The 25504-nt window shown below is 41.2% G+C and overlaps 1 protein-coding gene across 8 annotated transcripts in view; it reads right to left on the bottom strand.

Annotated features, from left to right (window-relative positions):
* SULF1 (sulfatase 1) overlaps window positions 1-25504 on the bottom strand; it is a 200060-nt gene that overhangs the window by 67887 nt on the left and 106669 nt on the right. For 6 of the 8 annotated variants that reach the window (XM_061438937.1, XM_061438938.1, XM_061438935.1 and 3 more), the window contains 2 exons: window positions 10983-11222; window positions 662-813 (listed from right to left, as the gene is read on the bottom strand). In XM_061438937.1, the coding sequence (XP_061294921.1) occupies window positions 662-813; window positions 10983-11222 (392 nt within the window). Of the gene's footprint in view, window positions 1-661; window positions 814-10982; window positions 11223-25504 lie in introns of those variants that run through there. The other 2 variants (XM_061438940.1, XM_061438936.1) reach the window with 1 other exon arrangement.

Below are 25504 nucleotides of genomic sequence, written 5' to 3'. Positions count from 1 at the left end.
GGAAATCGTTTTAAGTTGGCAATCACAAAAGCTGTGTAGATTTTAAAAAGTCTAATCTGGGATCCATTTGTTAGAGAACTCTGGGACCTGTTCACTTCTGTTTCTATGAACTGATTTGGAAATTCTAGGACTGACTGCCTTACAGACTTTTGTGGACTCATTGCCATGGGCAGGTGTCCTTGTCAATATCAAAGTGTGGTAAAAGCAAAGAATGTGGTTTTCCAACTTTTGAGTTTTGCACTTGTCTTTTCTTATTCTTACATCTAAATCTGAAGGCGCAGACAGAATATACTCTCACCCTAATGAAAAGCAAAACAGTACAAGATGAACATCTGATTATGTGGACAAGTCTTCTAGAGGGGGGGAGACCAAAAATTATCACAAGACGGAGTACAGGCATCTATGATTTTTTTGATAATACTCTCATCAAAGGCTGATTGCCTTTCATCCTAATGAAGGGGGGAAAAAATCCACTATTCAAAGTCAGTGTTCCCTGAGAGCCTTTTTCTTGCCTGGAGTTTAAAATTATCTTAAAATTTCTCTTTCTAAAACTGTGAGAACATAGAAAGCCAATCTCGTGGATAGGCTAACATACTGAAAATGACTTTCTCCCATTATGCATGAAGTAAATTGATGCAGTGTAAAAGTGCCTGAAAATTACCTTCGCATAATCAAATCCATGCTTTTCTTTGATGCCATTGCGACAAACAGTGTAATTATAGAAACGAGAATTCTTGATTAATCCAAGCCATTCTCGCCACCCAGGAGGGATGTAGCTGCCATTATATTCATTGAGGTATTTTCCAAAAAAGGCTGCAAGGGGGAAAGAAGGATTATTTTCTCATATGAAATGATCAATCATAACTAAATGCATCGACATGAGATTACATCTTGAAAAAAAGACAGTGAAACAAAAGTTAACCTAGGTAACAGTGGATGCTAAGGTATCATTCATGTACTCTGATTCTTTGGCAAAGTGACCCACATACATTTTCCTTTTGAATAAATAAGAATAGTGCCTAGGTACATGGATAGTTTATATAAATATAGTACAGTTTAATAAAATCACCATCAGGTTCATGATACTTCGAATGCATGAATTTTTTTGTGGTCCTTCCAGGATAAAAGCAGAATGAATCTTTTTGTTAAGTTTATACGATAATCAGAGAAGTAGCCGGTGTGAGATGTGCAGTACTGAAAGTTGTCTTTGGGGTAAGTTTTCCAACATATTGCTTGAAAGTTGTGAATTACAAAAACATTATTGAAAAACTTGTCTTTGTTTTTGCCTATCAGGACAGTATGTGTTTTCTGTGTCAAAGAACCTTCATAAACTCAGCTTCTATGGGGTGTGGTCAGTGCCTTTATGTCACATGTATTTTATGTCATCTTGTTTACACTGTGTATATTTTACAAATGTGTGCTTATTACTGATAATCAAAAAGTCTAGCAACATGGGGTTACAACCTTGATGACTCATTTTCATAGAATTACAGTAAAACAGAAGAATTGATATATGTGCCACAAAAACACCACTGCTCAACCAGATGCCTTCCATGTCAAACCCACTTTCTGGCTTCATTACAGATGCCTCCGCTTACATACATAAAGAAAGTTCTTAGCTGACTGGCTCGGAATGATGAAAACAGATCCTGGAACCAGGCACTTTATTGGTATTGCTCTTAAAGCACATGTTTCTGAATCTCAAACTTATCCAACATATTTCATTCCTGGGTCTTTATGGAGTCTCTATTTAGCTTGATTTCATCTTTGATATATAACCACCAGTAGAATATCTCCATCTGAATGTTTTTCTTGCTCTTAATGCAATTGTCCAGAATGGAATGAATAATGTTCCCTTGCACATGTACTTCTTTAGAAAGCCTTTAATTCTCAGAGTGGCATCATCACTCACCAGGCGTGGCCTGGTGGCACTTTCCCTGCCTCAACTACCCCTTCGCTCACCTTGCTATGGAGCAGCTGCTGCCTGTAGGCTCTAAGTGGGTCAGAGCTCTGGGACCTCTCATTGTTTCTCTGACTTGACACCCCTCTGGGGGCCCACAGATTCCTGACCATCTCTCCTATGCATGCTCCAGGGTCTTTCCACTCTCACCATCAGCTTTCTGAAGACCAGCTCAGGTCACATCACCTTCTTGCAATCTTGGATGAAGAATCACAGTTGAGTTTAACAGCTTGCAGTCCAAGGCCTTCCTTTTGTCTGGACAAGATCCCTCTCTTTCCAGCCCCATCTTGCACATCTCTGTGATGCGTACCTCTCTCCAGCAACTGTGTTGCCTCTAGGTGTTCTGGTTTCCACCTCTCCACCTTTGCCTGTGCTGTTCTCTTGGTCTCCCTCTCTATGAATCAGGCCAGAACACATGCCATTTCACTCCCAGTCTTTGCGCTGATTCCACAGGACTTTATCTCTGTGGCTCTGATGTCACATTCTCATCCTTCCTTGTGGAACAGTTATGTTCACGTATAAGCCTAATCTCCCTTATGTTGTTGTTTAGTTGCCGAGTCCAGTCTGAATCTTCTGTGACCCCCATGGATCATAGCTCACCAGGCTGCTCTGTCCATGGGATTTCCCAGGCAAGAATACTGGAGTGGGGTGCCATTTCCTCCTCCAGGGGATCTTCCCAACCCACACTGCAGGCAGATTATTTACTGCTAAGCCACTGGGGAAGCCAATATCCCTTACACTGTAAGGTTTTTTTTTTAGACAAACACTGCTTGATCTAATCTGTGTGCACTCTCCTCCCATCCTAGTGTGTAGTCTAGGGGCTCCATTAATTTTAGTTTCTTGAATTGGGGTTCATGGACCCCCACATATTCTTGGGACTCTACAAGTTCTGGACTTGTTAAATTTTGTGTTTTCAATTGAGTTATGATTTTTCAAAAAAAGCTAATTTGGTCAAAATATTTTCATAGAGTAGAGTTTCAGAGGTGCAAAAGTTGATACTTCTCTTTGGATTTATTTTCTTTGAAGAGTTGACTCAAGTCTGAGGAACACAGCAATGTTTGTTTACTTGCTGAATGAATGTTTATACGTTGAATCTGCAAATGACTGAATAAATCAGGTGGTCCCTTCGTCAAACATACACAGCTTAAGGATTCTGCCAGGGCTCCTGAGCAGACAGACAGGCATGGAACAAAGTGTCAGAGGGTCTCATGTCAGCTGTGACTCAGGATTTCCCTCTGAACTTCCTATGAGCTGTAGGAATTCTTCTAATGAGATGTTCTCATCTTCAGAGACTAACCACCTTCTCACACTGAACCACAGATGATTTTCCTTCCTGACAAAATGCAACGGGACTTGAGTCCCAGGCAGCAGACCAAGGCCACACTCCACCAGCATGACTTCAGAACGGGACTGTTTCCAGAAGCCTTTCACTAGATAACCAAGAGCCCAGCTCTTTCCCCTGGCCTACTCCTCATCCTCAGGGTTTTTTTTCCCACTTTTCCCTCTTTTTATAAAAGATCATAGTGGTTAGGAATATAAAGCCTGGGGCCAGCCTGCCTGGGTTCAAATCCTGGCTCTGTTACTTTCTAATTACATGTCCAGAGGTGACTTACTTAACCTCTCTCTACTTCCAATTCTCTTGTTGGAAAACCATGAAGATGATGATGATAATAGCGGAAGGGATATTGTGAAGATGAAAATGAATTAATACATATGCAAAGCACTGAAAACAGTACCTGGCATATAATGAGGGCTTATTAAGTACTGTCACTGCTGGTACTGGGTTGGCCAGAAAGTTTGTTCAGGTTTTTCTACATCTTATGGACCTTTTGGCCAACCCAACATTTTTATGATTTTTGTTTGTTGTTTAGTTGCTAAGTCGTGTCTGACTCTTTTTGATCTCATGGACTGTAGCTGGCTAGGCTTCTTTGTCCATGGAACTCCCCAGGCAAGAATACTGGAGTGGGTTGCCCTTTCCTCCTCCAGGGGAATCCTTCTAACTCAGGGATGGAACCCAATTCTCCTGCATTGGCAGGCAGAATCTTTACCATTGGGTAGCCCCAATATTATGATTACCATCACCATGATCATTAGCTTTTCAACTCTGGGTTCTGATTTAAATAACTTACCCTCCTGAAGTGCAAGGAAATTCTGTTCTAGAGTTCTGCCCTGTGCATCTGAAAACATCGCTGGAGAGGTTACACAGTTTTCTTTCCTAATCTGATTCATTTTTGTAGCAACAAATTCCCTCCCAATTGGCTGACATTTTCTTGCTTAATTAGTTTTTTAGATTTGTTTTTCTTGCTACTTTTAGTTTTGTTCTCTGTTTTTTCCCCCCCTCTCAAGGAAGCCAGGCCAAGTCATTCCTGCCCTTTCCTCATTGTTTTACTCATTAGGTTATTTAGGACTGTTTTCTACCCATTGCCATGGCTATCGCCCTTTCCCTTAATCCTCCCCTTATAAACAATTCCTTTAAGTCTCTTAATAGTCCCTGTTATTCACTTCAGAACTCCCTCCAGGTTTTCCGTGTCTTTGTGTTAATGGGGTGTAAAAAATGTACTCACTATTCCAAATGTGTCCTCACCCATCACTCTTGGCTCCAAGGGAGACGAGGCCTTGTGCATCATGAGGCAGTACCCAGCGTTGTCAGCGTCAAGTTACTCAGCCTTTAGTGTCACCTTCGAACACTGAGGCTCATTTGTAATTACCCCTGGCCTCTTTCAACAACACTTCCTGGCAGTGCTCTGCAATTGATTATCTGGGATTCTAATTATTTTCCTCCAGATGCACTAAATCTCTTCCTCCATCTCGAAGGTGAAGTTCATTTTCTTGCCCATACTGCCACTATGTTACGTGTAGTTTGAAGGTTTTCAATCCTTTAGCTTTGGCAATTCAACTCAACTACTGTCTGAATATGTCACTAGCACACCATCTACCCCTCCTCTCTTCTCTGGGCCATTAAACACTTCCCTTCACAGCTGTTTAGAAGGTGGAAGGTGGGGTTGGGTGACAGGGAGAAAGATCAGAAAGACCTGATCATAATGACTGTTGACTAAAGTCCACACTACTTCTGTCCAAAACTACCTGTTACACAACCCTTAGAAAAATTTCCTTGAACTATTTGAGGCAAAAGCTTTTATTTTTAGATTTGCAATAGTAACTACATATACAAAGGATTTCTGGTGCTGTAGAGAAGTCAAATGTTATTTAATGCAACAATGTACTAATTGAGCTCTCACTCCTTGCAATGATTAGATTTGGGGTGGCAGGACTTCACTAATAGTAACTATAAATTTACATAATTTTGAACCAAGTTAAAATTATGATTTACTCTTATGTCACCTCATACACATGAGTTTGGTTTCCCCAACTAGACTGGGAGTCTAGCAAAGACAGGAATCTTACTTTATATCTCTTTATGGATCAAAGTCTACTATAGTTTTAAGCAGAATGTGACTTAATTAATAGCATATTATGGTATGCTACATCTTGTTTTTGGGTACTTATCAAAAATCCATAATACTATCATTCATAAAAATAAGAATATTAGTTTGTTTTACTTTTAGTGAACTCTATTAATACATTTTAAAACATCTCATACTAGAGAATAAATATACTTGCCATAAGTAATGTGGGGCCTTCCTGGTGGCTCAGGCTGTAAAGAATCTGACTGAAATGAAGAAAACCCAGGATCTATCTCTGGGTCTGGAAGATTCCCTGGAGAAGGGAATGGCAACCCATTCCAGTATTCCTGCCTGGAGAATTCCATGGACAGAGAGCCTGGCGGGCTACAATCTATGGGACTGTGTAGAATTGGACACGACTGAGCAACTTTAGTTTCACTTTATAAGTAACATAAATTTTATAATGTAAAAAGACATATAAAAAATGATTAATTTGTCTGCAGTGTTTTGTTACAAAAATAATTCTTTACATAACAATTTTATTGCAGGTCTTTATTAAATATTGTCCCTTCCACCCCAGTGATATGAAGCAGAATTAGTATGACTAAAATTTAATTCACCTGTGAATTTACAAATCCTGTGTTATGATTATAATTTGAGCACTACCATTTTTAAAGGAATCAGTATGATTACAGTGATTATAAGAAAATTACAATATAATTTTGGATAGGAAACAGAACTAAGGAATCCCTCTAGTCCTATCTCTGCATTCTATAGGTTAGAAAACTGGCCTGGAAAAGTTCTCAAAATAAGTTCAAGGCAAAGTAAGGACGTGATTCCAGTTCTCCACCATTTTGTTCAGGGTTTTCCCCTTAATACTTGATGCTACCTCTCAATTATGCATTATTACTGTCACTTTAAAAATTTATGCCAGGTGTTACATTCATGTCTCTCCTCTCAAAAGAAATTTAAACTAAAAATTTTTGAGTGGATAATCAGGTAGAATTTTCCTTTTTATGATAGATAATACAATATTGTTACCATTTCACTTAGAACATAAAACGCAATAGAAATGTTATTTTATTTTCCTTTCTTAAACATTTAAGCTGTTGTGAAGTCATATTTTCCATGAGTAAAGTTAGAAAAATTTAGGTTATAGTCAGTCCAAAAATATGCCTTGGTTCTGAAAAAAGAAAATAATGTCATACAACGGTAAGTACAATACTGGATCAATTCATTTAAATCCATGTACTCTGGATACCTCCCAAAACAAGCCTCTCAGTAGTTTGTCTTCTCTGGGTTGTTCTTCGTAAAACTGATTACTGCTTTGTGCTTCTTGCTAGATGGATCTTTATGTATAATACAGCTTCCGTCATTATTTTTCCTATGTTCTCAGCTAAATGTTCTAAATGATGCATTTATTGTTAGGAAAACAATAAAATCTTTATATATTGGCTCCCCCCACTAGTTTAGTGGTTCATAAATAATTATGCTGGTTTAAAACCTACACACCAATTCTCTTAATTTCCTGAGATGTCTATCATCCTGATGTGCTTATTTGTAGATTTTCAAATGAGTCTCTGTCCCTGGTTGGATTGATAATTATTGTCACAGAGACATCTTTACTTCCTAATTGTCTGAGACATATCAATATTTTCCCACTAAAGATGAATTTACATTATATAGCTCATTATCACTGCTCTTTTAGCCCTCCAATTTTTACCTTTTCCGATTTACTAGTGGGCACTCTCAAAATTTATTTTCCTGGGTGCACATCATCCATTTTCTATTCCTAGCAGAGTGTTTGAAAAAGTCTTAAGCATTTGGAAGAGTCCTGTTTTCCTTAAAGAATTCCTTTACTTTGTAGAATGACTCACTGTAAATTCCATTATTATCTAAGTGTCTAGACCCCAGGGAAGAAGGTTGGCTACAGAATATGAGTTAATTTCCAGAAGCAAATCTCCTCTTCCTGAAGAAGAGAACTGACTGAAGCAGGCCCAATGGACTGCACCACCAGACTGCTAGTTGTCCCTGGGAAAGGCTGATTGTCTGCAGTTTCCTCCTAGACCTAACCCACAAGGCTAGGGTACTATACTGGAAAGAGCCCTGAAGACCAAGGTCTTGTTGCTCACTCTTCCTAGTAGAACATCAGATGGATCATTTTCAGCAAGTCCTCTTATCTTGTGGGTCTAAATTTGTTCATCTGATGGGACTTCCCTGGTGGTCCAGTGGTTAGCACTTTGTACTTGCCTTGATCAGGGAACTAAGATCCTACATGCCTCTTGGGCAGTGTGGCCAAAAAGTAAAAAAAAAAAAAAAAAAAAGTGGAATATTTAAATTTGTTTATCTGTATATGCTTAGTTGCTCAGTCCTGTATGATTCTTTGTGATCCCATGGACTGTATCCCACCTGGCTGCTTTTTCCATGGGATTCTCTAGGCAAGAATACTAGAGTGGGTTGCCATTCCCTTCTCCAGGGAATCTTTCCGACCCAGGGATGGAACCCGGGTCTCCTCCATTGCAGGCGGATTCTTTACCATTTGAGAATAAGAGAACTGAATGAAATTATCTCTGAGGTTTATTCAAGCTCTCGTAACCCACTGTAGGGTGGATACAGCATAGTGATAGTGATAGTGAAGTTGCTCAGTCGTGTCCGACTCTTTGCAACCCCATGGACTGTAGATTGCCAGGCTCCTCTGACCATGGGATTTTCCAAGCAAGAATACTGGAGTGGGTTGCCATTTCCTTCTCCAGGGGGTCTTCCTGACCCAGGGATCGAACCCAGGTCTCCTGCATTGCAGGCAGTCTCTTTACCATCTGAGCCACCAGGGAAGCCCGTAGGGTGGATACAGCATAGGATAATTTAAACAAGTACCAGAATACATTCCACTTCTTAGAAGCAACAGATTTGTTTTTTCTTGGTGACCCAATGAACTTTGTGCTAGATGGCGTTTCCATTTTTGCTTTTGCCATCTGGAAATTTAGCTTCAAATATGCAGCCTTTCTCCACAATTCTGTGGCATGTCTGTGGTTTGTATATTTGTATATATTGTTGCCTTGATTTGAACTGGTTCTACCCTCCATTTCTACTGGACAGGGTCCTGATTGCTCTGTATCCTATTATGTTTTATGTGTCACTATTAGGCACTTTGGAATGAGGCATGATAGAAACATATGTCAGGAAATAAGATAATGGGAAGGAGAAAGATGGAGTCAAGTGTGCTGGATTCAGTCTGTCACTGACTAGCTTGTGACCTCAGACCAACTCTCCTGAGTTTCTGTTTCTTCACTGGCAATATGGGCAAATCCTTTCAAGGCTGCAGGAAGAATTAGGTGAGAAAACTCAGCTAAAATGCCTGGTACAGAGGAAGCAAGCACAAAATACCAATTTCCAATTTTTCCCCTTTCTTTCCGATGGCCCAGCTTTACTTAAGTATAACTGACAATCAAACATTCTAAGGTTTGTAACCCAAGGGCCCACTATACAAAAACATTGTGAAACAAAAACCATTGCCAAGCCAATCAACATACTCATCGCTTTACATGTTCAGTAGTTTCCATTATTTTCTATTGTGATAACAACACCCAAGATCTAGCCTCTTAGCAAATTTCGAGTACACGATGAAACACTGTCAACTATAGCCAAACCACTGTTCAGTCTCTCTCCAGACTTCTTTTCGTTCTTCCCTTTCTTGATTTGGCCCTGAAATGTATTAGCAAGCCATAGTCAACAGCTCTAAGTCTCAGCAGGGTTCTTGTAGTCACCCACATCTCTGTTTCCTAGGACAGACCCCAACCACGTTGGTCTGGATATGACGAGTGTTCTAACTCCCTAGGTTCCAACTCTGTCTGCTACTAGGAATTAAATTACAGGGACAGTGAGAGTTGAAAGGCACTGACTTCACACAATGCTTCCCATGAATAAAACACAATTTGGTGGTCAAAATCAGGAGTCAGGCATCAGGGGACCATTTCTGATTTTGCTTCTGAGCTGGTCGCACAGTATTTGAAATCCTCACCTCAGTTATAAAATGGAGCCAAGTACACTGGCTGTTTATGAGCCCTACAGGGATGTTGGAGAGATTTGCAAATTGTTTTAGAGCTCTCAGATGAAAGGTGCTATACATTTAAACCACTCATGTGGGAAAACACTCAGGATAAGGCTCTCCGAGTAACCTAGTTTCCTTCCGAAGCATAAGCAGACACCTTTGAGGCTCATGGGAGGAGTTCCTTCTGTGAGTGGAGACTTTGAGATGTTTGCGGATGACAATGCTATCATCTCCACAGTCAGTGTTTTCATCTATAAATAACAAGTATTGTGCCCACAAGGTGCTCTGCACAGAAGCCAATGACCACATAGTTCCTAAATCCAAGGGGAAAGATTAATTTCATTTTTAGAAGAGATTTGAGAGAGAATACCTTTATCCAAAATCCTTTCCTTTGAAATCTTCAGAATAGAGAATCTGTAGACTTGACAATCATTTCCAAGTTTTTAATGATGACACCCTGAATTCTTATGAATAAGTCTAGTTGGTTCTGAAAAAATTATTTTCCATTATATCCCTCAATCAATATCTGGGTTTCCTTTCCTAAAATAGGAAATGCTCAGACTATGTCTTTCCCACTCCTAATTCTGTTAAAATGGTTCCACTCCCCCAAAGATAGTGGAAACTGTGCTGTCTAATACAATATGGTAGCTATTGGCCACATGTGGCTAAGTTTAAAATAATAAAAAATAAATAAAAATTAAAAAAAAGAAATGCTCAGAAAACCTAACAAGAGCATTTAAATGCTTGGAGAATAAAGGCTTTGGGTCAATCATACAGGAAGGAGCCTTGCTTATTTCTTAGAACGATTGGTCTGATGTTCACGATCTCTCTGGAAGGAGGTCCCTAATATGCAAGACACCAGTTAACCACACCCCTCATCTATGTAGGTTAAACGGTGATAAAAGGTGTACCATGGGATGCCCTCCTTTCCTGGGAAATAAGGGTGAACATTTGAGATCTAAAAGTAACCACAATGAAGCTAAAGAAAAGCAGAATCCTATTGATTATGAGTAAGTAAATAGGTGAATTAATAAAGTACACCTCATTGGATTATTTCATTCAGCTATTTATGAATTCAGTAAATAATTTTGATAATCTATTGTGTCCCAGATCCTGGGATAGGAGCTCTGCATTCAAGAATGTGCTCAGTTGGTACCAGGACCTGGAAATTTGGGAGGTTGAGGTAAGCAGGCTCATGGGATAGAAACTCTTCAGTTGTAGGCTGTCCGGAAAATTCCAATTGCTGGGTGCTCTGATGGAACAGAGGACCCTGGCAAGCTACAGTCCATGGGATCGCAAAGAGTAGGACGTGATTCAGTGACTGAGCAAACACACATGCACGCACTGATGGGGACAACTTGTCCTTCACGCGTCCACTGAGAATCATTCTGGCTTTTCTCTAAGGGATCTCCGGCTGGGACATTCATCAGAGAGAAAAGTAAGGGATGCAGAGGGAGACTCCTTCCACTTAGGGACTGATTGGAAGGTCACAGATTTCATCACATAGTGCATTTTTCTGAGATGCGTTACCAGAGTTCACGGAATGAAGGCCTGGAAGTTTCCCCTTTACCTGTTCTGTAGCCGGTGCTGTTCAGATAGACCGCAAACGTCCGAGGCTCGTGCACCGCCTGCCAGGAGGGGGAAGAGCAGTTCTCGTTGTTGGTGTAGATGTTGTGGTTATGCACGTACTTGCCGGTGAGCATGGAGGAGCGCGAGGGGCAGCACATGGGCGTGGTCACGAAGGCATTGGTGAAGGTGGCCCCCCCACGCTCCATAATCTTTCTGGTTTTGTTCATGACTTGCAGGGACCCTGAAAGGCACAAGGCCAGCCCTGTTTAGCAGACAGCACTGCACAATCACCCACTGACGTCATGTCACTCTGTTTCCCCGACTTGTTAACGTCCCTCCCTTGGCTTGAAGGAGTCTGTGATTGGACCAGTTCTCATTTCCAGGACACAGTGCACCACTGGGGATCCTATCATCTCAAGTATTTGCAGAATAATAAACACATTTTGGCTTCTCCCTTTTTTAATCACAAAGGAAAAAACTGCAGGCTCATCCAATCATTAAAGCTAGAATTTTAGAGATGGAGTAGATTCAAAGGCCAGCAGCCCTTTGAAGTTGACTAGAGAGCATCAAAACTCCTAGCCCACCAAACTCACACCAGCTACAAACACTGCAGAAAAGATGGATACAGTACTTTTATCATATCAAACAAAAGAGGGAAAAATTTCTACAGTTAAGTAAAAGTTCATCCAAAATGCGTGTTGAACTAAAAAAAAAAAAAAAAAAAAACTCCAATGCAACTTGGTATCCCCTAGTAAACTCACCACCTACCTGGCAGATTTTCTATCAGGATCACACGATCAGTTTATGTTTTTGCCTGTTTCCACGTCATTTAAAAAGATGGATTGTTTGCTTATGAAAGAGCTATGATTCTATTGCATTCAAAAGCATTTGCATTAGCAGTAAAATATTCCATTTGAACTCTAAAGGATGAAATTGTACATAAAACTGCCGAGAAAGAAAAAAAAAAAAAAACTCTTTTGATTACTCAATCCAGCCAAACATGGCAGCTGAATCCCATCCAAATACTGCAGGAAAAAAAAAAGCTCAGGCCAGAATTCAATAGTCTTTTCAGGACTTGTCAAGAAATGCACTACAGAGCACTACAGCCAAGCCCATTGCATTTCAATCCTGGAGCCTCACATTTCCAACAGGTCCTGCTTCTTCCAAAGAAAGGGAGAAAGTCTATGTCGTTTTCCAACAAGGAAGGAAATCGTAATGCAAACCAGGCAAGCATTCAGAGCAGAAGAGAAGTGTGCAGCCATCCAAAAAGCCACAGTCGGCCTCATATTTTTTCACATACGTGCTTTTACTGTTTACATGAAAACAGAAAAGACGGTTTCTAATTGTGTCTCCTTAGAGCTCTCTACAGTATGCCTCGCTGAAGAGGATTCCAAACTGCTTTTTCCGCCCTGGTTGTCTTCAGAAGATCAAGCAACTTATTTTTTTGCCATCGATGAATAACATGTAGTGAGCGCCCACTTCATGCTGAGCATTCATTCTACTGATCTCAACTCTCTGGATTGGTCCCGCAACTATAGCATTAACAAAAGCAATGGGAAGTTCTCTGCTGCCTCCAATCTTCACTAGTAATCTATCTAACAAGAACTTATATATGAACATTGCTTGGAGATATCTGCAAAGCAAGGTAGTGTGGATACAGCAGTAGCAGGGCATATAAGGACAGTGGGGACAGGAGGCAATATTTAGTAAGAACTCCAGTACTCTTGCCTGGAGAATCCCATGGATGGAGGAGCCTGGTAGGCTGCAGTCCATGGGGTCACTGAGAGTCAGACAGGACTGAGTGACTTCACTTCACTTTCACTTTTCACTTTCCTGCATTGGAGAAGGAAATGGCAACCCACTCCAGTGTTCTTGCCTGGAGAATCCCAGGGACAGGAGAGCCTGGTGGGCTGCCGTCTATGGGGTCGCACAGAGTCGGACATGACTAAAGCGACTTAGCAGCAGCAGCAGCAGCAGCTGCCACAGTACTTGAGGACAACTGGAAGGAAAGGAGGAAGAAGATCTCAGGATGAGTGAAGTGCATCATTGGGGGTTATGTGCGGTGGTATGTGTGGTGCACTGGAGGTGGGATGAGGTAAGTGGAGTGATGAAAATGGCACACGAGTTTTCTGGAATGAAAACGAAAATGAAGAAGACTTCTCTTGATGTAATGGGTGGCAGAGCTAGCAAACAGCTTGGCAGCTGGGGAGAGACATTCAGCTTTGACAGAACAGACAAAATGATGGCAGAGTCAGATCTTTGTCAAAGGCGTGAAGGATATGTTACGATAAAAGTCTTTGAGAGGTGTTGCTATGACAATGGAGGTATGTACACTGTCGAGGAAACAGGCTGGTCCATCAAAGGTGTGGCCAAGGGGTTGCTGAAACTTGAATGGCGTTGTGCGTCCACAGTAGAATGACTCTTAAGAAGCAGACCTAAGAGCTTCCCTGGTGGTCCAGTGGTAAGAATGCAGGGTAGACGCCAGTTTTATCCCCGGTCCAGGAAGAGCCCTCATGCGGCAGAGCAACTAAGCCCACGTACAACAACTACTGAAGCCCACTCACCATCAAGCCCATGCGCTGCAACAAGGGCAGCCACTGTAACGAGGCCAGTGCACCTGCATCTAGAGAGCAGCCCCCACTCTCTGCAACAAGAGAAAGCCAGTGCACAGCCAAAAAAAAAAAAAAGAATAAATAATTTTTAAAAGATACTTATTTAAAAAAAAAATAGAAGATCCAAGAGATGCTGTAATGTATCAGAAGGCTGTGTGTTGGCTAACATTTTTCAGCTTGGGAAGAAAACTGGATAAGTAATGGTTTAACTGTTGCTCAAGAAGTAACTTGAGAAGAACTATGCCCTACAGAACATCAAAGAAGTGCACATTAGGAATGTTGTGTTTTATATTTATGTTAGTTGATCATAAAAGGGATAGAGCCTGGAATAAATACATGCAATGAAACACAGGAGTGGGGAGAGAGTTCAAGGTCAGTGTCAAAGTTCATTCACTTATTCTTTTCTCCTCTTTAGAAATCTGCAGTGATTACTTATGGTAACTGCTTGAATTTTGAGAAAACTTAGCAAACACTATTGACCAATTTTTATTGCCTAATGGTCTCTTCATGTCAGAGAATGACTTCTCGGAGTTTCCTCATGAGCTTAGCTAGACTCAAATTAAAAAAAAAAAAAATGCAACTGGAGGCCATCCCTCAAGGTTGCATCACAAAGCTGCAACCTCCAGTTTACAAACTCATTTGGACCACAACACTGGATGGGAGGTGGAAATCTGATCTAAGATCATATCATATGAAAACTAGGGGGGAGAATTCAGCCCCATGCAGAAAGAAGTGAAAGTGTTAGTCACTCAGCTGTGTCTAACTCTTTGCGACCCCATGGACTGTAGCCCACCAGGCTCCTCTGTCCATGGAATTCTCCAGAAAAGAATACCAGAGTGGGTTGCCACGCCCACTTTGAACCCGGGTCTCCTGCATTGCAGGCATATTCTTTACCATCTGTGTCACCAGGGTCAGTTCCACGCATCACTCCTGGAATTGCCCCAGCCAGGACTGTCCTCTCACGCTAAATATCACTCTTGGGACTTCCCTGGTGGTCCAGTGGCTAAGACTTTTCCTTTCAATGCAGAGGGTGCAGCTTTGATTCCTAGTCAGGGAGCTAAGATTTCACATCTCTCTGAGCTAAGATTTCAGGTCTCTCAGCCAACAAACCAAAGCATAAAAGAGAAGCAATATTGTAACAAATTCAACAAAGACTTCAAAAATGGTCCACATCAAAAAATCTTTTAAAAATAAATAAATATCATTCTTTTCTTAAACAACTGAGCTGGTTGTGTTGAAGAACTAAAAAAATCCCTCTAAACCCCGTGCTTCCAACTGATCTGCCAGTCAAAGGAGAGAACAATGAAGACGTTTGGTCTTTGTTGCTGCTGCTGCTGCTAAGTCGCTTCAGTCATGTCCGACTCTGTATGACCCCATAGACGGCAGCCCACCAGGCTCCTCCATCCCTGGGATTCTCCAGGCAAGAATACTGGAGTGGGCTGCATTTCCTTCTCCACTGGTCTCTGCAGGTACAGTGTTAAGAGCCCCATGGGTGGGGCTCCTGACTGAATATGAGCATCTAGCTTGAAGTTTCTTAGTGAAGAGAAGATTCTGAGACAATGCTACTCCAACTTTAAAAATCACCTGGAGAGCATGTTATGTCATAGAAGAATTTGCATTTCTATCAAGCTCCCTGATGACACCGGTGCTGCCTGTCCACGGTCCACTCTTGGAGATGTAGTTGAAGCCTGACACAGAACCAGGGAAGCTTTGAGCTGGAAGAGACTTTAGTGGGTGCCTCACTTTAAGTGATCTAAATGGTTTAGACCACTTCCAAAGCGGTAAGATAGGTAGACAGGAAAAGAAAACACTGATTTCATATTTATTCTCACGGATTTTATGACTGTGTGCGCTAAGTCGTTTCAGTCATGTCTGACTCCATGCAACCCTGTGAACTGTAGCCTGCTAGGCTCCTCTGTCTATGGGATTCTCCAAGCAAGAATACTGGAGTGGGTTGCCATGCCCTCCTCCAGGGGATCTTCCTGACTCAGGGATTGAACCCGCGTCTCTTATGTCTCCAGCACTGGCAGGTGGGTTCTTTAGCACTAGCGTCACCTGGGAAGCCCAGCGGATTTTATACTTGCTTCCATTTCTAAGTGTTTCATATGTAGCAAATCATTTAATCCTGACAATAACTTTCCATAGTGGGTGTTATTAATTATTATTCCTACATCAGGGATGATAAACTGAGGTACAGAAGGGTTAAACAACATGCCTAGGACTGCACAGACCCTAAGCAGCAGAGCTCAGATACAAATGCAGGTTGTCTGTTCAGAGATCATGCTCTTAAGCTCCATCTAGGCTGAGTACTGGCTGTGACATTGACTTCTGAAGACTGCAACACAGAAATGATGTCTGCTCATAGTAAGAGTATATCTCATTTACTGTAGTCTCATATTTTGCTTCCCAGGTGGTGCTAGTGATAAAGAACCCACTTGCCAATAGAAGAGGCATAAGAGACATAGGTTCTATCCCTGGGTCAGGAAGATCCCCTGGAGGAGGGCATGGCAACCCACCCCAGTATTCTTGCCTGGAGAATCCCTGTGGACAGAGAAGCCTGGCGGGCTACAGTCCATGGGGTCACAAAGAATCAGACACAACTGAGGTGACTTAGCACATATGTATTTTGCTTCATCTAGCCTCTTAGGGGAGATACTAACAGACACTAAAGCCTGTCTCCTGCCTTCTTATGGACTGATTTCAGTAGCTTGGGTCTGAGTGGGAGAGGGGGCGTAGGCTGCAGATGTGTCTGTCTTCAGAAGCTGACAGTCACACTGATGTTAAATGCTGCCTCTGATCTTGGAGTCCCTGGGTGGATACAGATGACGGAGTGTAGGAATCATACCTCTTCCTTCTGCTGAGTAAGTGTGCTCCAGCAAGGTAAGTACAAAGCCCCTTCTCTTTTATGGCTGTGCAGTGATTAATGTTAGCCAACAATACTGCCTGGTCCTGCACCTATGGCCACTGTGACTGCACCATTGATTTTTCATTGGGAAACTACCCAAAATGATTCTGTATCCATACAACTATAAATTATGCATTTCCAGCATGGTCCCATTGGATGGGACCATGTTTTGTCCTATAGCTGCAAGGACTTGGTTTTAAGCCAGAGCTCTTCACCTCTCTGAGTTTCAGGACTTCGGTGCCTAAAATGCAGACTGTGCTGATTCTCAGTTATCAGAGCAATTATTTCATGAGAATGTTATGAAACTTTAAGGCTGAAGATTCACCACAAGATTGCCAAGGCAGGGCTTAGGAGGATGAAGATGAGAAGAGAAAGAGTCCTGGACTTGAACTTGAGGGGAAACATCTGAGTTTTTGTCACAGGTGTGTTTGAACAAGTCATTTACCCTCTTTGGATTTGTGTTTCTCAGCTGTAAAATAGAACTAATAATAGCTCTCTGGACCTGTTGGCAGGGCTGTTGAGCAAATGGCATGAGCTGTGATTTACTGTGTGATCATCTTGGCCCCAAGATGTTTCATTTACTTCTGCCTTTCCCATCTCCCTCTCTGTCATCACATCTGAACTCCAAAGCTAAGGTAGGCATACAGAGATAGCCATAAACTGCATGTTTGTGCTCCTTCAAAACTTATAGGTTGAAACTTAATGTGCTAGGTTATGGTGTTAGAAGGTGGGGGCTTTGGCAGGTTATTTAAGTCACGAGGGTGGAGCCCTCATGAATGGGTTTAGTGCCCTCATAAAAGAGACCCCAAAGAGCTCCCTGGCTCTTCTGCCATGTGAGGACACAGCGAAAACACAGCATCTGTGAACCAGGAAGCAGATTCCCACCAGACACAGAACCTGCTGGAGTCTCAATCTTGGACTTTTCAGTTTCCAGAACCATGAGAAATAAATGTCTGTTGTTTATAAGACACTAAGATGGGAATACCAGACCACCTGATCTGCCTCTTGAGAAACCTATATGCAGGTCAGGAAGCAACAGTTAGAACTGGACATGGAACAACAGACTGGTTCCAAATAGGAAAAGGAGTACGTCAAGGCTGTATATTGTCACCCTGCTTATTTAACTTCTATGCAGAGTACATCATGAGAAATGCTGGGCTGGAAGAAGCACAAGCTGGAATCAAGATTGTCGGGAGAAATATCAATAACCTTAGATATGCAAATGAAACCACCCTTACGGCAGAAAGTGAAGAGGAGCTAAAGAGCCTCTTGATGAAAGTGAAAGAGGAGAGGAAAAGGTTGGCTTAAAGCTCAACATTCAGAAAACTAAGATCATGGCATCTGGTCCCATCACTTCACAGGAAGTAGATGGGGAAACAGTGGAAGCAGTGTCAGACTTTATTTTTTGGGCTCCAAAATCACTGCAGATGGTGACTGCAGCCATGAAATTAAAAGACGCTTACTCCTTGGAAGGAAAGTTATGACCAACCTAGACAGCATATTCAAAAGCAGAGACCTTACTTTGCCAACAAAGGTCCGTCCAGTCAAGGCTATGGTTTTTCCAGTGGTCATGTGTGGACGTGAGAGTTGGACTGTGAAGAAAGCTGAGCACTAAAGAACTGATGCTTTTGAACTGTGGTGTTGGAGAAGACTCTTGAGTGTCCCTTGGACTGCAAGGAGATCCAACCAGTCCATTCTAAAGGAGACCAGTCCTGGGTGTTCATTGGAAGGACTGATGTTAAAGCTGAAACTCCAATACTTGGCCACCTCATGCCAAGAGTTGACTCACTGGAAAAGACTCTAATGCTGGGAGGGATTGGGGGCAGGAGGAGAAGGGGACGACAGAGGATGAGATGGCTGGATGGCATCACCGACTTGATGGACATGAGTTTGAGTGAACTCTGGGAGTTGGTGATGGACAGGGAGGCCTGGCGTGCTGCAATTCACGGGATTGCAAAGAGTCGGACACGACTGAGCGACTGAACTGAACTGAACTGAAGTCACCCAGTCTATGGTATTTGGTTATAGCAGTCTTGATGGATTAAGATAGAAGTTTACTTTGTCTATGCTTCAAGACTTAAAATGTTAAAGCTGGTTTAAAGATATCAGTTCCCGTCTACCCATCATGCACTGTTCCCCATGACTCTCTTAAGCCAGAAGCCTGGCTTCATTATCATTTAAAATTGTCCTTTGAGGTGGAAGCCTGACAGGGATGCTATGAAGTGACCATAATGAAGTCCAGTAGTTGGCATGGGGGCACTGCTGACTGAGCTGGCTTGAGGTTAGGGAAGGTCCAGGCCACAGCTGAGCCTCGAGGCTGCCAAGAAGAGCTGCCCCAGTGCCAGAGTTCCAGGTTGGGACTGGGGATGTCTGCCATCGCTCCTGCAGGGGTGGGTGGGGGTGCTTTGACAGTGATCAGCTGTGGACTAGGATTCTGCTAGGTCAGCAGTGACTGAGAGAGGAGTGGCGCTCTGGGAATCCTGCAAGATCTATCAGGTTTGCAATTCTGATGGGGTTAAAATCAAGGCTCCAGGAACAGTCCTTTGGAGGTAGTGTGTACTGGGTTACTGGGGCCTGACAGAGTCATAGCCAGGAATTTCAATCGTTCTACAGGCTTCAAGTCATTTAGTCTCAAATCACATGCGTGTAAAAGGTCAGAGGGGAGAAAATGTCCCACTCATCAGGATGACTTTACCAAAATCACACAGTGAACTTGAATTACTTTATGTCCATGTCAAACTTTACGACAAAGATTTGCCTTTCCTGATTCAAATATCTTAGCATTTGGTATTTGAAATATTTCAATATTTCGTACTATCAAACATTAAGCTTTTCATTGAGGCTATTCATCATGTCCAGAAAAACACAAAACTAGAAATTTGATAACAAATTTTGTCATCATCATTCATTAAGGAAGTCCCAGGTATGTGGTATTCATACATACCTGGCTTCATAGGAGACACACCTCTGTGTGAATTACAACTGCTCATGGTTTGATGAGTGATAACGACCAGCAAACACAGCTCTTATTAAACATATAGGGTTGTTTCTAGATGCCATTGTTTTATGATGGGGTAGAGTCAATGCTCGAAATATATAAATGGCCTGTACTAAGCACATCCTGATAATTTCTTATGCCAACAATTAAGTATGGAAATTTAAACAGTGATATTTCTCATACTAAAAATGGCTTTATTGGTCTATTGAAAATTTGAATTCTGAAAGCATTAGAAAAAAAAATAACATGATCGAACAGTACACCTTTTTCTACCAAAACTATGGAATTGATAGGGGAAAACCTACAAAAAAACAGATGTTTCAGCTAAAAACAAGTTGGGGAGGGAAACCAAGTTGGGGAAAAAAGGGACTAAGAAGCAGATAATAAATCTGTCTGGAATGTTTCCAGGTCACTAGGACTCATTATTTTTTCCCCTAAAGAGCTAAAGGCCATTAAAAGTGGAGACTAGCTTTTTAGTGGAATGGAAGTAAAAATGCCTACAGGGCTAGACAGAGAAGGCAGGCAAGTGAAGCCAGCTCAGTACAAGAAAAATCACAATGCTTTCGTCTTTCCAGTTTTCTACCCTTGATAGAGATGTGAGTATACAGAATTTTCCAGACAATAAAAAACAGCAGTGTGGACATGATGGCAAAGACAGGTGCTCCTTGGTCTAGGTGTTGGGGAGCAGTGGAGAGTGGTGGGGACCCTGAGGGCCTGGGGAGGACAGGCCCCACCCAACAGGGCAGCTTTGACTCCTCTTCAAGCATTATTTTAAAAAATTTTAGCTGTGCTGGGTCTTTATTGCTGTGCACAGGCTTTCTCTAGTTGGGCTGAACGGGGGCTACTCTTTCTTTTTTTAAAACTTTTTATTTTGTATTGGGTATAGCCGATTAACAAACAATATTGTGATAGTTTCAGGTGAACAGTGAAGGGACTCAGCCATACATAAACATAAATCCATTCTCTTCCAGACTCCCCTCCCATCTAGGCTGCCATATAACATCGAGCAGAGCTCCACGTGCCACATACAGTAGGTCCTTGTTGGCAATCCACTCCAAATATAGCATTGTGTACGTGTCAATTCCAAACCCCATAACCATCTCTTCTCCACATCCTTTCCCTGACTGGGGGCAACTCTGTGTTGCGATTCATTGCGGTGGCTTCTCTTGTTGCACAGCATGGGCTCTAGGCATGTGGGCTAGGTTGCCCCTTGGCATATGGGATCTTCCCAGACCAGGGATTGAATCCACGTCCCCTGTACTGGCCAGCAGATTCTTTAACCACTGGATGACCGGGGAACTCCCCTCTTTAAGCATTTAACTGAAGGCTGCCTCACGGGAATGTAAGGTTTTCAATGACTTTTCAAGAAAAGTCAGAATCTGGATTTTTTCCCCCTCTATTATATAAAAATCACTTGATTTTTTAAATGCTGCCTTGATTTTGATAAGCATGCTGGTCAAGCAAAACACATCTGTGGAATAGCTCTGGACTGTAGACCCCATTTGTGACCTCTGCTTTAGACAAAGTGTTTCCATGTATTTAAGATTTCTTAATTTTACTTATGATATAAATAGATCATAAGTCAGCCTTCCTAAGATGTTAGCACCAGCCCAATTTCCTAAGAATTTAAGAAATGCCACATTGAACCAGATCAATGGTCTAATCAGCTCACTATTTTGCTTTTCAGAGTGGTACCCAGGGACCATTTGGGAAAGATTTATTCGATTTTTTTTTTTTTTTTTTGATGTGGACCATTTTTAAAGTCTTCATTGAATTTGTTACAACATTGCTTCTGTTTTATGTTTTGGTCTTTGGCCATGAGGCATGTGGAAATCTATCTCAGCTCCTTGACTAGGATCGAAACCACATCCCCTGCTCCGCTGCATTGGAAGGCGAAAGTCTTAACCACTGAACTGCCAGGGAAAGGCTTTTGGGAAAGGCTTAGAGCTTAATCTCGTTGACTATAGTCTCAGAAACTTAGGGGAGTACCACAAGCATTTTTGATTTTCTTCTTTTTGACTTGTAAAATATTTCAAGTGAGGGAAAAATAGAATAAATACTGTGTCTTTTAGCTTTTAAAAACTTAACATTTGCTCATAGTTGCTTGAGATATATTTTTATTTTTTTCAGAAATGTTTTTAAAATTTCATAATAAAACGTGGATACTGCTGATGTTCTTGGTTACCATTCCTTTCCTGGATGATAGCCATCATCCCAAACTCTTTTAACCATGTCCATTTGTGTTTTTTAGCTTAAAAAATAAAACCATAATTTGAAAAGATACATGCACTCCAATATCCGTAGCAGCGCTATTTACAGTAGCCAAGATATGGAGGAAGGAACCTAAATGTCCATTGACAGATGAAGGTATAAAGAGATAGGGTGTATATATATAAATACCCCATGTATATATATGATGGAATGTTACTCAGCCATAAAAAAGAATGAAATAATGCCATTTGCAGCAATATGGGTGGATCTAGAGATTGTCATCCTAAGTGTTATAAACCAGACAAAGACTAATATATGATATTGCTTATATGTGGAACCTAAAAAAAAAAAGATACACATGAACTTATATACAAAACTCACAGACACAGGAAACAAACTTATGGTTATCAAAGGGGAAAGCTGGGGGGCGAGTGGGCGGCAAATTAGGTGTTTGGGATTGACATACACACACTAGTATACATAAAATAGATAATCAACAAGAACCTACTGTATAGCATAGGAAACTATACTGGACATTTTGTAATAACTTATAAGGGAAAAGAATCTGAAAAAAATAGCTATTTTTATATGTATAACTCACTTTGCTGTATGCCTGAAATGAACAGAATACTGCAAATCAACTATACTTCAGTGTTTTTTTTAAAGATATAAATCTTCCACCCATTAGCTTTGCCTAAAAGCCTGAACTATTTACAGATAGAGGCATAACCTGAAAACCACTTCCCAAGTAGTGGAAAAAGCAAATCCAGAAGCATGGGGACCATTGGTTAAATTACTTAATCTTTCCACGGATTAAGTTTTCTTCTGGGGTAATGATCTTTGAACTACCCACCCAACTTGGATGGAATGACAATAAAATGCAATAATGAGAATAAATGTTCTTGGGAAAAGATAAAGTGTTATTCACATATCAGGTGCTAGCACTTTTATTAATAAATTCCTTCTGTGCCTCACCCCCCTCACAAAGTACCAGTTTATTTGTCCCCAAAGTTCAGGGAGTGTCCCTCATTCCTACTGAGTAAGAACTTTTCGTCCCAGCTTGATTTCATAAACTTGGATTACCATCCTTCTTAGTCTTGTCTTTTCAGACAAGAAGATAGAATTGTTTCATTTTTAATTTCTCAAAAGGAGAAGTATTCGATTACAATTTTTGGAATTGTTTTCCTAAGCCTTTTCTCAGTCTGATATCCTTCTGGAGGCACTGAAGCCAAAATGCTTGCAGTATTACAGGCGCAAAAATTTTGCTTTTTTAGGCGAAGGTTTATTCAATATTTGGCAAACAAAATCACATGTAAGCAAAAACCCAAAACACATCAAACCATATCAAAACCACAATGAGAGAATATCTCACACCCATTAAGATGGTTATTATCAAAAATTCAGCAAATAACAAATGTTGGCAAGAATGTGGAGAAACTGGAATCCTTATGCACTGCTGGTAGGAATGGATAATGGTGCAGTTGCTATGAAAACAGTACTGTGGTTCCTCAAAAAATTAAAAATAGAACTATCTAATGATCCAGTAATTCTATTTCTGGGTATATACCCCAAAGAATTGAAAGCAGAGTCTCAAAGAGATATTTATACACCTATGTTCATAGTAGCGTTATTCACAATAATAGAAAAGCAGAAGCAACACTAATGTCTAAAGAGATAAATGGATAAACAAAGGGTGAATATACATAAAATGGAATATTATTTAACCTTCAAAAGGAAGGAAATTCTGAGACATGCTATAACATAGGTAAACAGTGAACAAGGACTTTATGCTAAGTGAAATAAAGTGAAAGTGAAAGTGAAGTCACTCAGTTGTCTGACTCTTTGCAACCCCACGGACTGTAGCCTACCAGGTTCCTCTGTCCATGGGATTTTCCAGGCAAGAATATTGGAGTGAAATAAGTCAGTCACAAAAAAACAAGTACTGTGTGAAACTGTATGATTCCACATATGTGAAATACTCAGAGGAGTCAAATTCATAGAGACAGAAAGTATAATAGCGAATGCCAAGAGCTGGGAGCTAGGCAGTTATTGTTTAATGGATACAGAGCTTTAATTTTATATGATGAAAAGAGTTTTTGGAGATTTGCAAATGTGAATGTACTTAACACAAACTGTACACTTAAAAATGGTTTAAGATGATTAAAAACAACAACAACAATACCAAAACCCAAAGTTAACTAAAGACTAGAGCAGAAGATTTCAGAGATTATGAGGACATTACAATCGGCCAGACAAAAGTCTCTATGAAACTGTACCCACCACCCAGAACATAATTTTTCTGCTGAGAAAGGTGGTTGGTCTCTAAATTTTTACCTATTGTTCACTCTAGTTCATCATCAACTTGCTCTGTCAATGGGATAATAAGACCCATCTTGTCATTATCTCAGAACCTAGGATATTATCATATATTTACAGGTTATTTTAGGAAGGGCTCAACAAATATTTGTTGAAGGATGGACTGATGGAAGGAATCATGGTTACATGTGTAGCTGTGGAGATTTGGACATAATACAGGTCTTGGGTTCACCATTTCCTAGCTCATCAGAGCCTAGGCAAATCTTCTAAGCCTCGTTTGTCTTAAGCATAATCTGAATAGAGTAGTAGTAACTACTACATAGAGTGACTGTGAAAATTAAACAAGTGAATGCTTAGCCTGGTGTCTGGGAGGAAAATCAAGGAAAGAAGTAAAGACAAACATGTAAGAAACAGTTGGCCACCAACTCTTCACCATTATATCCATGTGCTTCCCCTAGAAGACAGTATTTAGTAATTGCTTAATAAATATTTGGCTTCTCTGGTGGTTCAGTAATAAAGAATCCTCCTGCCAATGCAGGAAATGGCAGCATATGTGAGTTTGAACCCTGGGTTGGGAAGATCCCCTGGAGAAGCAATGGCAACCCATCCCAGTATTCTTGTCTATAGAATTTCATGAATAGAGGAACCTGGTGGGCTACAGTCCATGGGTCACAAAGAGTTGGATACGACTGAGCGATTAACATACACACACACACCCTATCCTTTAGTTGCTCTCAATCAAGTGGAAGAGACAAGGACGGAAACACACGGTGGATTAAGGGTCCTGCTGGAGGCAGGTCCGAGGTGGTAATAAAGTTCCATCCACCGTGCTGGAGGGCAGGATGGTTTTGGTGAAGGAGGATCCCTGAGGGCAAGGCACTGAACTGGGTCATGAAAAATAGGTAGGGTTTCTCTAGGTGGAGGAAGGTGGAAAGAGCAGAGGGGATGAGATGTGTAAAGGCATGAAATATAAGTGAGGGAGATGAAACCACTAGACAGTTTCAAACAACTAGTTGTTTCCATGAAGCACAGAGCAAAACTGGGGGAAAGGAAAATAGTCTTAGTGAGATAGGTATGGGGCAGATGCCCAGAGCTCATCAGCCTGCACAGAGGAGGTTTTTAATCCTCTTGGCAAGAAACATCTTGGAGGGTTTTAGCAGCAGAGACCCAATCAGATACTTGCATGAAATGAAGAATAGGCAGGAGGGGCCAAGACTAGAAGGGACAGGTACCATCAGGTGATCAACCAGTTAGGAAAAACTAGGAGAGTGGAGAATGGCTTCAGTGAAAGGGATGGGTATGAGAGATGTTAAGGAAGGTGAATTCAAATGTCTTCACTTTCCTTATGCTATAGGTTAATGAAAACTTAAACCACCAGCCACATACACACTAAAGTCACATCTCCAAGATTTCTCATTTTGACATGTTGCCTAAAAATCCATGGTCGAGTTTAAACAATTAAGTGAGAGACAACAGACTGT

The sequence above is a fragment of the Bos javanicus genome, chromosome 14 (genome assembly GCF_032452875.1).
Source record: "Bos javanicus breed banteng chromosome 14, ARS-OSU_banteng_1.0, whole genome shotgun sequence".
Classification (NCBI taxonomy): Eukaryota; Metazoa; Chordata; class Mammalia; order Artiodactyla; family Bovidae; genus Bos; species Bos javanicus.
Note: the sequence above shows the minus strand (reverse complement) of the source record. Positions and strands in the feature narration are given on the sequence as shown.